The 13,432-nt window shown below is 36.4% G+C and overlaps 1 protein-coding gene across 1 annotated transcript in view; it reads left to right on the top strand.

The window, feature by feature from the left end:
• LOC132151769 (phospholipid-transporting ATPase VA-like) overlaps window positions 1-8,467 on the top strand; it is a 48,190-nt gene extending 39,723 nt beyond the window's left edge. The window contains exons 16-21 of the mRNA XM_059560124.1: window positions 1,225-1,350; window positions 1,650-1,850; window positions 2,410-2,490; window positions 2,889-2,993; window positions 4,580-4,767; window positions 6,115-8,467. Of these exons, the coding sequence (XP_059416107.1) occupies window positions 1,225-1,350; window positions 1,650-1,850; window positions 2,410-2,490; window positions 2,889-2,993; window positions 4,580-4,767; window positions 6,115-6,850 (1,437 nt within the window). The 3' untranslated portion in view covers window positions 6,851-8,467. The remainder of the gene's footprint in view (window positions 1-1,224; window positions 1,351-1,649; window positions 1,851-2,409; window positions 2,491-2,888; window positions 2,994-4,579; window positions 4,768-6,114) is intronic.
• Window positions 8,468-13,432: the final 4,965 nt, after the last annotated feature.

The raw sequence follows: 13,432 nt of genomic DNA, 5'->3' as shown, positions 1-13,432 counted from the left end.
ATGGGAAGTATACGATTCAGTATTCATCCGTTTTAATGCTTGATTTTGTTTGTTTTTACAATAAAGAATTTTGGTACTGTAGTAACTTGAAAAATGCCTTTTTTAAAGGACAGTTAATGTAAATGCACTGTATGCAGGGCTAGCAGTTTTGCTTTATTTGGGCGATACGCAGCATATGGTTCCTTAAGCGGTTCTTTTATAAAGCGCCCTCCACTTGTTCATCTCTGGGAACAACCTTTCTTGTTCTGGTTTCTCAGAAAATCTCCACTTTGCCCACAAATCGCTTCCCACCCCCCGCTGCTCTGTTTTCAGTGGCAGGCCTACAGAATATACATCCTGTTAAGGTGAGAAGAGAGACAGGAAGCACCATGAGCTCATCTGTTTGACGCTCTGTCTCATAAATCATGCAGATTAATTAATTCAGCAAAAGATCTGGACGTAACGAGGCACCACTCTCCGCTATGTGCCAAAATTCTCTTCTTGAGGTCAGCGTTCAGTATGAACAACCCTAATGAGAATCTGTTTATGACTCGGTCCCGTAGACCATAATGTTACAAACATAGTAGGATAATAACTGATCTCACCTGCTTTTTTTATGCTTTCTTGATGTGGAGAGAATGACAACGAGGGTGAAGAAAATAGCTGATGCTGCTGTCAGGCCAATTGTAACTGATTAAGATCCCAAATGCCATTAGAGGCAACAAGGCTGATACATGACGTTAACTGCGTATGATAAAGAATAGATGGATGATGGCTGGAAGATCGTTTTCACCAGATTCTACAGTCAGTAAGGCTTTTCATAGTTCTTGTATGCAAAGATGTCTTCAAGTGTTTTGGCACTAGGCTGATGTTAATCTTTTGTCTTATGAATGTGTACAGATGCAAAGCGGTGTGTGTGTCTCACTTAATAGATCTTGAGCTTTAAGGCAGATGTCGTCAAAATCCATTTTATATAAATGTTTGAACACTTAACTCAATAGGCCAACATGTAACGGCATTGGGAAGTAGTGCATATTGGAATTTCTTACATTTTTTAATAATGTTAAAAATATGCTATTCAATTTTTAAAAGATCTTTTACCTTTCTGAGTGTTTAAAATAGCTTCACCTATTTATGCACTAGTACCGTCCATTGCTTTGTGAAAATAGTTTTAATTGCACAGAAATTGTCAAACTTGTATTACCATTTACTGTCTTCTCTGTTCTGTTCACATTGTTTTCATAGGCTGTAATGGCAAGTGACTTTGCCCTGCCACGATTTCGATACCTGCAGAAGCTACTCTTGGTTCACGGCCATTGGTGTTACTCCCGTCTCGCCAACATGATCCTCTACTTCTTCTACAAAAACGCTGTGAGACCCTGAAGTTGGCTCATTTCCTAAATATACTAACCATTAATATATAGGTTGAAGTTTAACTACTGTAAAGGGACTTTACAATCACAAAGTGGCAGTAATAATACATTTAAATGTAGTTCGTATTGCAAAAATAAACTCTTAAATGGTGATCAATGTTGTATCAGAAGAATTTCTGAATTTCTGAAAGGTCTTGGACATAATGAATAGGAATGACTTAAGACACAACAACAACAACTGCAAACCTCGTTATAGATCTTTATTATTGAGTTTTTGTCTTTCACCTCTCACCCTAGATGTTTGTTGCCCTCGTCTTCTGGTATCAGTTCTACTGTGGGTTCTCTGGGTCAGCCATGGTTGATCAGTGGTACCTGATCTTCTTCAACATGATGTTCTCCGCATTCCCTCAGCTCATCACCGGCACCCTGGACAAAGACGTGTCAGCAGAAACCCTGCAGGAGTTGCCGCAGCTCTACATGAATGGGCAAAACTCAGAGGTACATGCTGTTTGGGCAGAACACAATTACACCATCCTTGAACTGCATATATTGAATTATAATTGGGACCGAAATGACTATTGAAAGTGTAATGTAAATAAAAACCCATGAACAGCATTTTGCCACATGTATTCACACTTGAGTTTCCTGTGGTTTGCACCGTCAGCAGTGCCTCTATAAGCAGATGAAGTATATTACCCTGCAGCGGTTGCCACAGCTATTGCTTTGATTGTTTTTTGCTGACCCATTTCAAAATGGGTCTTTTATTCTCTGCTGAGTTTCATAAAGGGGAAAACAGCACGGGCAGGAGCTAATATTTTATAAAAGCAACTAATCATCTTGCAAGTGCTGAAATTTTCCAGCCTGGGATAATTAAACTGCAGCGGTTGCCTCTGCTTTGCTAACCATATCCCTCTGCAGAGGTCTTCCTTTACTTTGATTTATTCACAAACCATTTATTTGTGTTCTTTGACTTAATTAGTGGAACATCTAATGACATTATAATAAAACATGTTAATCTGAAATCATGGATTTGTTTGTGTTTGAATTTCTTATACAGGAATATAAACCCTACATGTTCTGGATGAACATGATTGATGCCTTCTACCAAAGCCTCATCTGTTTCTTCATCCCTTACTTTGTAAGTTTGATTTGAATATTTTGAGCATTCACTGAAATGTAAAAGTAAAAACCATGGCTGCTCAAATATGTCTTCCTGAAGATAGAGGCCACCTGATCTTAATGGAACTTTAATACAGTATTTACAGTTCAACTACACAGCAAAAATTTAAGTAAAAACAAATACTTTAATCAAGACTTCATAGGACATTAAGACTGATTTTCATAGATTGTCTTCTCTAAGTATATTTTGTCTGTTGTGCTGACAAAAAAAAGTTTTTAGCTTGTAAATAATTAATGAATTTTCTGATATTTAACTGCAAATTTACTTTGTTTTTTTTGCAGTGTGTATGAGAAGTGAAAATACTTAAGTAGGGTCTGTAAGAAAGCAACGGTCTTGTTTGAATGTCATATTTGCAGGCTTACGTTGACTCTGATGTGGATTTGTTTACATGGGGCACTCCCATCACCACCTTGGCACTCTTCACCATTTTGCTACATTTGGGCATCGAAACGAAAACCTGGGTGAGTCTTGTTTTATAATATGCTAAAATGCAATATAGGATGGTGTGATGCAGTGGCTAAAACACGGTCAAACTCACTTCTAAAACTCACTCTTCATGGATCTTCTGTAGTGCTTTTGCAGTGTAAAGACAGTTGTGCACTTGTTAAGATTGGTGAGGGTCTCTGGTTAAACCTGCTTATTCTGTTTCTTATCTTAAACATAATTTGCAAAAATGCTGTTAAGAGTAGTGAAGTCTGTTTTCAATCTGATTAATGTTCATTTCAATGAAGCGTGGCATTTTACAGGAATATAGGTAAATGTTGTAGATGGTAGATTCATATCGATATGGTACTTAGAATGATTTAATGTGATGTGCATTTCTAACATAATTTTAAAATTATAATTAAAAATAATTATTCTTCCACTTAGTGTAAATAAATATATTTAAAGTATTTTACAGTTGTGATATCTTGTTTTATTCTATTTTATTTTATTGACTTTAAAAGATCATATATGGCAAAAAAAAAAAAGCTTTTTTTTGTCTTTATTTTTTTTTAGCAGCCCTGATACTGATTTTGTACTATTATGGTATTTTATTATTTTCTTTAACGTCTTTGTAGCTAACGCATTTTCTTCAGATTTCATTGTTGCTTAATCTTCCTCTAAAAAAATCTGTTAGCATGTCACAATATGTACGAGTAGACACATCTTGTGTACAATTCATCTGACAAGGTTTAGGATTTGGAAATGAAGTGCTTAAACTAAAACCATCTCACACACATGTACGAGGAGGTAGAGAAAGCAAGCCTTTCCTTTCTTTCTCAAAGTATAAGAGGCCCAACACTGTGGCAAGGAAACCAGGATGATGCTGACACGGCCAGGGACATTTATGCAGGGAACCTCCTTGATTGGTTTGAACTGGAAGAAACTGCACCATCAGGAGCCATACATCAGCCTGACAGCGCATGCAGGCAGCCTCAGTCCAGCCCACTGTGCTCATCTCTCTCGCTAACCATGCTGGCGTATGCATAGCCGTCACACACAGGGTAGCTGAAGCTGATAGTTGTCTTTGCCAACACATGTCATGTGGCGTATTGTGAACTGTGTGCAGCCCATATCTGATTCTCCTCTATTTTTCCCTCTTTTCGTGAGTAGCTGTTTTAGATTTATGAGCGTGAATTGGATTAGAGCTTTTTCCATTACACCGGCACTGTAAATTTTCAGCTGACACATTACGGTGCGTGAAAAATGTCCTCTGCAGCCTCACTGTGTTTCCAGACATGATGATGGCTTCTGGTGTGAAAGAGGCTGTTCTTCACAGTAAATGGTTCAAGTAGAGAGTAAACGTTTCCAATAGTTGGGCTGGCAGCTTCATCATTCCACGTGCTGCTCAGGAAAATGAACACACATACTAGAGAGAGAGGGAAACGTCTTTCAGGTCATTTGAGGTGGAGGCCAAGTACATGTTGGAAGGTTGTCACCCTGTGCACATTCAAAGTTAACCTGACTTTTTGTGCTCAACCTATTTTAGTTCCATAATATCTAATTCAGGCAATTTAGCAACTCTTTGTTAACTCTGCCTCGATGGTTTTTAATCCTTTCACAGACATGGATGAACTGGGTGTCGATTGGCTTCAGTATAGCTCTCTTCTTTACTGTGGCACTGTGCTACAATGCTTCCTGCCCAACCTGTTTCTCTCCATCCAACACTTATTGGACCATGCAGAGGCTGCTGGGAGATCCTATATTTTACCTGCTGTGTGTTGTCACACCTATTGCTGCTCTTCTTCCCAGGTATATCTAACCTACACCCAGCTGGAAGTATTTGATCTAATTCAAATTGATTTGCATGTCAATTTCCATATTTCCATTTCAAATTTTAAATAAGGGATTATTGTTTTTTCTTTAAGTTTAACTTTTTTTTTCCATTGCATTAATGTTTTGCAATTTTATTTTAGGATCAAAATATGGTTTTGCATAACTATCATATATCATATCATATATTATATTATAACAGGGTTTCCTAAACAGGTGTTCATGAGGGCACTGCAGGGATTTAATAATTAAAGGTACAGGTTGTAGGACCTGCCACTAGAGGGCGCACTATCAAAACAATAACAATCGCGTGGTTTGATGACGCTAAGGAGAAGCGTGGAATGATGGGATTTGTTGTCTTCTACCCAACCGCTGACGGCCATCAATCAGACGGAAAGATAAATCATGGATTTAACGCTAGTTCAACGATTTGCGCGAGTAGATTACATAAAAAGTCAATGCAAAGACGCGATCAGACTATGGATCAGACGCGTCCTCGCGCGGGTCTAGAGACACGATGCCCCGCGTTTGTAGGTATGCCGCATAACTAATCTTGTTGATCGTTATAATCGCATACGTTTTCTTTAAAGATATGAATCAAACAACTCACCTGTGGAGTAAAACACAAGCGAGATTGGCATCTCTTTCTAGTTTAAGTTTGTCGCGAAGCTACTTCCACATTTGTCCACGACACTGTTGTCATGTGGTTTCTACGTCAGTAAAGGCGGTAACAAAGGGTAGCTAACGTCATTGACAGGCGACTACACTGCCCCGTGTCACTGTTTAGAATGGGGATTTTCTCATGATTTACAACATTAGAGATATTGTTAGTAATCAGCTGGACAAAATATATAACACTAGCCTAGTGGTTTTTGGATATTTTACTGAAAATATCTTACAAATTGTACCTTTAATAAGCTAATGATTAATTAAATTACTAAAATAGATATTTAAAAAATCAAAAGGATCATAATTTAAAAAAAAAGTTAAATGATTGAAATATTAACTTAAAATCTGCATTTTAAAACATACATGTAGTGTAGGTTTATTCATAATAAATACTTCATTTATTTATGCTCATTAATATTATATAAAAATATATGTAATATTCAATTAATTTTAATCTAGAATTGAATATTAAATTTAATGTTAAAAAATCAACTCGTCACACTAATTGTAAAATGTTAATATAATTATATTAATTATAACATTAATATAACTATGTACAAACACATCACAAAAATCTGTGTTAAATTCATGACGTTCAGACTGGTGTCTAATGCCAGAGTTTTATTTTTTGCTGACTCTGTTGTTTTCATGTCTCAGATACTTTTATAGAGCTTGTCAGGGAACTCTATTTCCAAACCCGGTCCAAGTGGGAAGACAAATGGACAAACTGCCAGTGGACATGCGCAGGATCTTCCTGAGTCAGAGCCAGATGAAGCTGGGCTCCATCGGGTCACTGTTTGCCCCCCGTGCCCCATTCTCCCCTCTCTGCAGGCCTTTCCAGAAAGATTACAGGCCCAGAGTAAAACAAACCCACATGAGTGGCACCAAACAGAAGGATAAAGCTATAGCCAACCCCATCCCATCAAAGAGCATGGAGATGTGGGACACACCTTTAAGCTCAAAAAACTCTGACAACCATGTCACACTCAACTTCAGAATGCAGGAAGAAGTTCAGTCCTCCAGACAGGGCTCAGACAGCCCCCTATCTGTGAACTTACACTGCATGAAGGAACCTTTGAGTCCCATTACAGGCACTCTGCCGTACACCAAAGACACTCCTAGCTCCAGGACTATTTTGGATAGCACAGACTTGGAGGCCCCGCTGAGTCCAACCAACCTCGGTCAGGTCGAGTTGCTCACCTCCACTCCATTGCTTCCTCAGACCGAGACTATGCAGCCCATGTCGCCTCACGAAAGTTGTTTTTTGGGACAAAAGAGGGATGACGAGGACCATTCTAACCAGAAGTCCCTACTGAAACAGGCCGGGGATGTGGATCACACCCAGTCTACTAGCTGCCTACAGAAACATTCACTCAAAACAACATTTCTATGATGCTTTCTACCTGTTACGCTGATTCAAATTTGCACGTTAGCTTTAAGAAGTATTATATATTCATGATTATTTTATGAAGATATAGGTTGGTACTACACATATATATATATATTATATATTTTTTAGATGTATGAAGTTTAGAATACTTTTTGTTTTGTTTTGTTTTTTTTGTTTGTTTTTTTTAGAAAGAGTGGCCAGCATATGAAAACTGGATGGTCTTTTTTGACTTTCAAAAAAACAAATTTAATCCATCTCAAAAGTGGAGGTTTGTTTCTCGAAGGCAGCAGCAGTCCAGAGACATTCCTTTATCTGTTTATTTGAACCTGGATGTTCTGGTGCACTTTGAAGAACCTTCCTCTCCTACATTTAGACACTGCAGATAGCACTACATTTGTATTTCCCCATCCCAGTACTAAAAAAAAACCATGGTACCCTTCAATGTCAGTAGGTACAGAAATTTCAGTAACACTTTACGAAAAGTGTACAAGAGAAGTCCTGATCTAATACTTTGTTTTGAATAAAGGCATGAACTAATCAAGAACTAATAGTGTGTGACAGGAGTCGTAACAGCCTTAACATCATGTTAGTAGATATTTGGTGTACTTTTAGTTAATATATTAGCACTAAATCAAATAATTTCTATTACAACAATGTGGAGTAGCAAACCCTACTCTGACTTTAATTAAACATGCATGAATAATCTTTGCTTCACATTCACATCTGATTTTTTTGTTGAGAACATTATTGGATAATCATTAAAATGAATAATGCCATTTAAAATCTAATTAGGTTTTATTTGATTTGATAATTAAATTTTTCATACAGCCAATCTAATGCATTAACTATCGATCTTATTCAAACATGTTGTTAAAGTGTCCATTATTCACATGACTTTCTGATTCGTCATGCTAACGCTTAATTAGTTCTTGATTAGTCTGTGAGTTCATTCACTATTTGTTCAATTATTAAAACATGATTTATGTACCTTATTTGTAAAGTGCTAGTGAAATTCCTTAAATGTGCTTTTTAAGTGTTCCATCCCCTGACGCCTTTAATTAGTGCTGAGCAAGAGATGCACTAATTGTTGATTTTAAGTTTTTGCTGTTCGAAGGCTTATGCATAACACTTTTATTCTCTAGCATTCCATTATTGAAGCTCTTAGATATCTTCCAGACTTTAAGATGTCTCACACGAACGTCATTATGGATTTAATAGTCAAACATTATCGTGAGAAATAGGGCTTTCTTGCTTTTCATGCATATACAGATGGTGTGGGTTCCAGCTCAAGTATATGCTTGTCTCTTTCTTCATTTTTTGCTGCTGCCTTTGTTTCTACACGCATTCCTGCAGGATAGGATTTCACTATTCATTCAGTCATTGTGCAGAGGGCTTTAGGAAATAAAGGCCGATACATTAAGCTACTTGGTGTTTGTTTGGACGTGGTCTTAGAAGATTTGATTCAGTACATGTGCAAACAGAAAAATGTGCTGATATGCCACTTTACTCCATTTTCTTTAGGCGTTTTTATGGCCTGATCTGTTGTGATATAAGCTTTTTCTGTCACTTGCTATGATTGTATTTTTCTGCTGTTTATTCTATAAATGATCCTTGACCAAAGATGCAAGAAGCACATGACCGCTGGAGCGTTTGTACTGTAACCGCTTGCTCGAGCTCATCGTTTTATCAATTAACAAATCAATCTGCTCAGGGCAGCTACTCTTTTATTAAAGGGGTATTTCAGGCAAAATCTTTTATTTTTTTTGTATTTTTATTTTTTTAATCGTACACTCACCCATGTCATTCCAAACTTTCTTTTGTTGAATGCAAATAAGATATTTTGCAATATGCAATGAAAGTCAACGAGGTTCAATACAGTTTGCACTTACATTGCATGGACAAGGGTGAGAACACAATGACAGAAATGTAATTTTTGCCTGAAGTCTCTCTTTAAGCATCTTTTTGCCCTCACCGCTCAAGCCACTATACCCAAACAGGTCCCATTTTTTCATGACCGGAATCATGTATTGTATGCATTTGTGTCTCGCTCACCCTCAGGAACGTCAACATATGTTTGTGAAAGCATTCCAGTTTGATCAGTCTATTCTAAGGGAATTAACAGACTAGTCCATGACTTTGTGACTTCTCATTGTTTTAAAGCTGGAATATGTGTAATGAACGGTTAAGACGAGCACATGAGAGGTTATCCGTTTGTTCCGCAAGAGAATATTCCATGCTTCAGAAGGTGTCAGGGGTGTGCCGTATTAAAGAGTCCCCTGGAGAGATGCTAAAATCGTTTTTTCTTTTTTTTATGAGATGATTTGTCATGCTGTGCTCACATAACCTCAAGGCCTCACCAATCTGTTCATTCGGGATCTCATTTGGGCAGTCGCCATCAAAACTGCTGATTTATGAACAGCCTACCAGGAGGATTATGAGATCTATTGTGTTCATTACACAACGAATGGTGTGAACAGAATGTGCTCAGTCCAAAAAAAAACCCACGGATGTTACATTAGAAATCTTCTCAATTGTACTACCTTGGCACTCATAAACACAAAAACTGGGTGTCTATAGAGGGCGATGAGTGAGAGACGGAAAAAATGACTGACTGTCTCAGTACGTGTCTGGATACTACAGTAAAACCTTAAAGAAGATCATTTGAAGCACACTAGTAGCTACTTTGTCCCGTCAGTTGTTCTTCTGCACAGCTCAGGTTTAGCGCTTGCCGCTTTGAGCAATATTTTGTAATGTTTATAGCATCCAAAATGATTTAGTTTTATTTTCATAGTTTGATAATGCCGACGTTTGTATGTGCTGAAGTGCTTTAGTTACGCAAGAAAAAGGTTTTATACGATGTGGAATATATATTATGTGCCTTAACACTGGAGAAGACCTATGTAGACCGCAATACGTACAGTGAATTTTATATACGTGCAGTATATGTAAAGTTATTTGGAGTTATATTAATAAATGAGGTTTAATAAAAAATAAAAATCTGTTTGGTTTTTAACAAATTGAAGAGATTATGCTGTATTTTTTTTTTCATACTGTATTTGTTGTTTTTTAGATTGGAATGTGCCAGTACTTGGTCTGTCAAGTTCTTGGCCGAGCATCACATGCTGTAATAGGATCCATTCACAGCTGCTTTCCAGAGCCTTTTCTTAACTTCAGGCCAGATCACCAGCAGGAATGCTGTCCTTCAGAGTTTGTTATAGCACACATGTAAGCTTTGGGTGGACTTTTTGGTACTCAGCATGACTTCTGTCACTGTCACTGCCATGACTCTCGAGTTTCTGGCTCTTGTACTGTAATTGGTGTTTGTTATAGTCATACATAGGTTGAGTTTGTCTCGCTGTAGACTCACTACATTGCCAGCCCTTTATGAAAACACCTGTTTCAAGTAGTTCTCTGACATTTTGGAGGGGTTTCTTAAATTGTTCACTCGTTCTATATTTGTTTCTTGACAATACACAACTGTTTTATGTCATAAAACTGAAATAAATGGTAAGAAAATGTTTCTTGTGTGCTCCCATTCTCTTGTTCCATTTTCTTGCAAGTGTTTTGGAGCCTATACATGTGAGGAAAACAGTGTTATTTAGTATTATTGAGATACTTATTATAGTTTTGATGAATATTTTAAATTCCATTTTCAGGTTGTTACTTTTGTTTTTTTTAAATAGATTTTTATTTATTTTTTGGGAGACATTTTGTCCTGGTAACTAGGTTAAACAATAAATTTATTTTTTTTATTTCAGTTAACGTTTATTTCAAGTAACAATATATAATTTTTAGTATTTAATTTTAGTTAACTATAATATCCCTGGGAATAATCCCAATTTGTCATTAATCATGGAGAAGTTTTCTGTATGTTGTAGCTGCCAAATCCTGTTCACACACTACCGGTCACTACCTTAATATTTATTTTTTTTGGAACCTATGATACTTTTTTTCAGCATTCTTTAATAAATAAAAAGTTCAAAAGAAGAGCATTTATTTAAAATGGAAATCTTTTCTAACAATATACACTACACTACAGTTCAAAAGTTTAGGGTCAGCCAATATTTATTCTTTTTAATTTTTTTTTTTTTTTTTTAAATTTAAACTTTAATTCAGCAAGAATGTTAAATTGTTAAGTGATAGCAAAAAATTTTATTCTAATAAAATATTTATATTTTGAATAAATTCTGTTCTTTTGAGCTTTTTATTCATCAAATAATCCTGAAAAAAGTATTGCAGCTAACCCCAAAAAATATTTGGCAGCTCAGCTGTTGCCAACATTGATAAATCTAATGATGAATCAGCATATAATGATTTCTGAAGGATCATGTGACACTTTATACTGGAATAATGGCTGATGGATATTCAGCTTTGCATCACAGAAATAAGTTATTTTTTAAAGATATTAAAATAGAAACCATTATTATATATTGTAATAGCAATACGATTGTTTTCTGCTGCATAGAAAAGGGCAGACATTCTGCAAAATAAGTCATATGGGTTTGGAACAAGAGTGAGTAAATGATGATTTATTATTTTTTGGTGAGTTAGGCCTATTCCTTTCATCTCTGACTTGCCCCCAATATACCTCAGAGACTCTTCCTTATTCTCAAGTCTCCAGGATGGCCCTGGTGTTCCAGCACACTGCTGCCTCACAACAGGATCTGCAGGATGATTATTGCACATGACAGCTGAGTGGATGCATTCACCTCAGGGAACAGCTGGAGACAGATACACACAACAGCCGCGGCTGGAAGCATCTGTCAGTGCAAGAAGTGCTTGGTCACCCAGGCATGATGGCATTTTGTAATATTTTAATGCCTTTTAACTGGTGTAGACAATGGCTGAGTTATGACAGTTGATGTTCACCCAGCTTATCAAGGTTCGATGGACAACACCCAGTATCTAATTCTTTAGCCATTTCAAAGTGAAGTTTGTAGAATTAGCCATACCTGCGCCCATTCAGAATTGGTTTGGGGTTTTGTTTTTCCTTTTTATTTCATTGTTTAGTGGTTTGGATGTTTGTTTGCTTTTTTTTTTTTGTGGGGTTTATATGTTTTCAATTGGTTTTGGTTTATTTTTGGATTATTCTGTTTTGTTTTGTTTTTTGTTTTTTTCTGTGCTAAATTTTGAGGCAAAATCTGCAGTTTCTGTTAAATTGATTTATACGTGATTAATGTGTTTAAACAGAGCTGGAATTGGTAGATAACTGTCTCTCTCTCTCTCTCTCTCTCTCTCTCTCTCTCTCTCTCTCTCTCTCTCTCTCTCTCTCAGGGGCGTGTCTAGAGCATTTTCAGTGGGGGGGCCATGCTGGGGCACTGCCTCCAAATGGGGTGGCCGCCAGTGACCAAAAAAAAAATGCTAAATTCTACAGTATATTACGTAAATCCTATAGATTTTATTACTTTTTTTAACTTGAATAAAGTTACTTGTAAACAAATGTAGTAATAAAGCACATTTTTGATTGTTTTTTTTTCATCCCTGTATATATACATTAGGTTAAATTTGAGAGCCAGTGTTTATTATTTTTAGTGTTTTCATAAAATATAAGCAATTTTAATAATAAGCAATTTTAAAAACCCAGAAGCAGAAACGATGTCAACTATTTTCTTTTAATAAGTAGTTTGGCCATTACAATACACAGTAGTTTTATTCAAAATCTCTTTCAAATAATAATAAATAAATAAATGTAAAAAAAAAATATTTGAAAGAAACTCCCTATATCTTTACTTCTTTTCATGACTTGGCTCTGCTCTCTTCCCTGCCTTCAAAAGAAACACTTATGTGTGTCTGTTATTCTCAATCTCAAAAAATGTTTTTTCAAATTGTGCATGAAATGCACAGAATGCATCCATGTCATTTCACGTGTAAATGACTAAGTTAGGCCTGACAATTTAACTGACTATCTAACTAACTTACTCTTATGCATTCTGTGCATTTTGTCATTTGGTGCAATCTTGCTATGTGGTCACTGTCACAAAATAAACTGATACAAAATATGCAAATCACCATGACAGTGTTTGATAGTGTTCATTAAGTCCTTTTTGAGCATGCATCTTATACAACCCGAATTCCGGAAAAGTTGGGACGTTTTTTAAATTTTAATAAAATGAAAACTAAAAGACTTTCAAATCACATGAGCCAATATTTTATTCACAATAGAACATAGATAACATAGCAAATGTTTAAACTGAGAAAGTTTACAATTTTATGCACAAAATGAGCTCATTTCAATTTTGATTTCTGCTACAGGTCTCAAAATAGTTGGGACGGGGCATGTTTACCATGATGTAGCATCTCCTTTTCTTTTCAAAACAGTTTGAAGACGTCTGGGCATTGAGGCTATGAGTTGCTGGAGTTTTGCTGTTGGAATTTGGTCCCATTCTTGCCTTATATAGATTTCCAGCTGCTGAAGAGTTCGTGGTCGTCTTTGACATATTTTTCGTTTAATGATGCGCCAAATGTTCTCTATAGGTGAAAGATCTGGACTGCAGGCAGGCCAGGTTAGCACCCGGACTCTTCTACGACGAAGCCATGCTGTTGTTATAGCTGCAGTATGTGGTTTTGCATTGTCCTGCTGAAATA

This window comes from Carassius carassius, chromosome 10, assembly GCF_963082965.1.
Source record: "Carassius carassius chromosome 10, fCarCar2.1, whole genome shotgun sequence".
NCBI classification, from domain to species: Eukaryota; Metazoa; Chordata; class Actinopteri; order Cypriniformes; family Cyprinidae; genus Carassius; species Carassius carassius.
The sequence above is the reverse complement of the archived record's forward strand: the minus strand, read 5'-3'. Positions and strand labels throughout refer to the sequence as shown.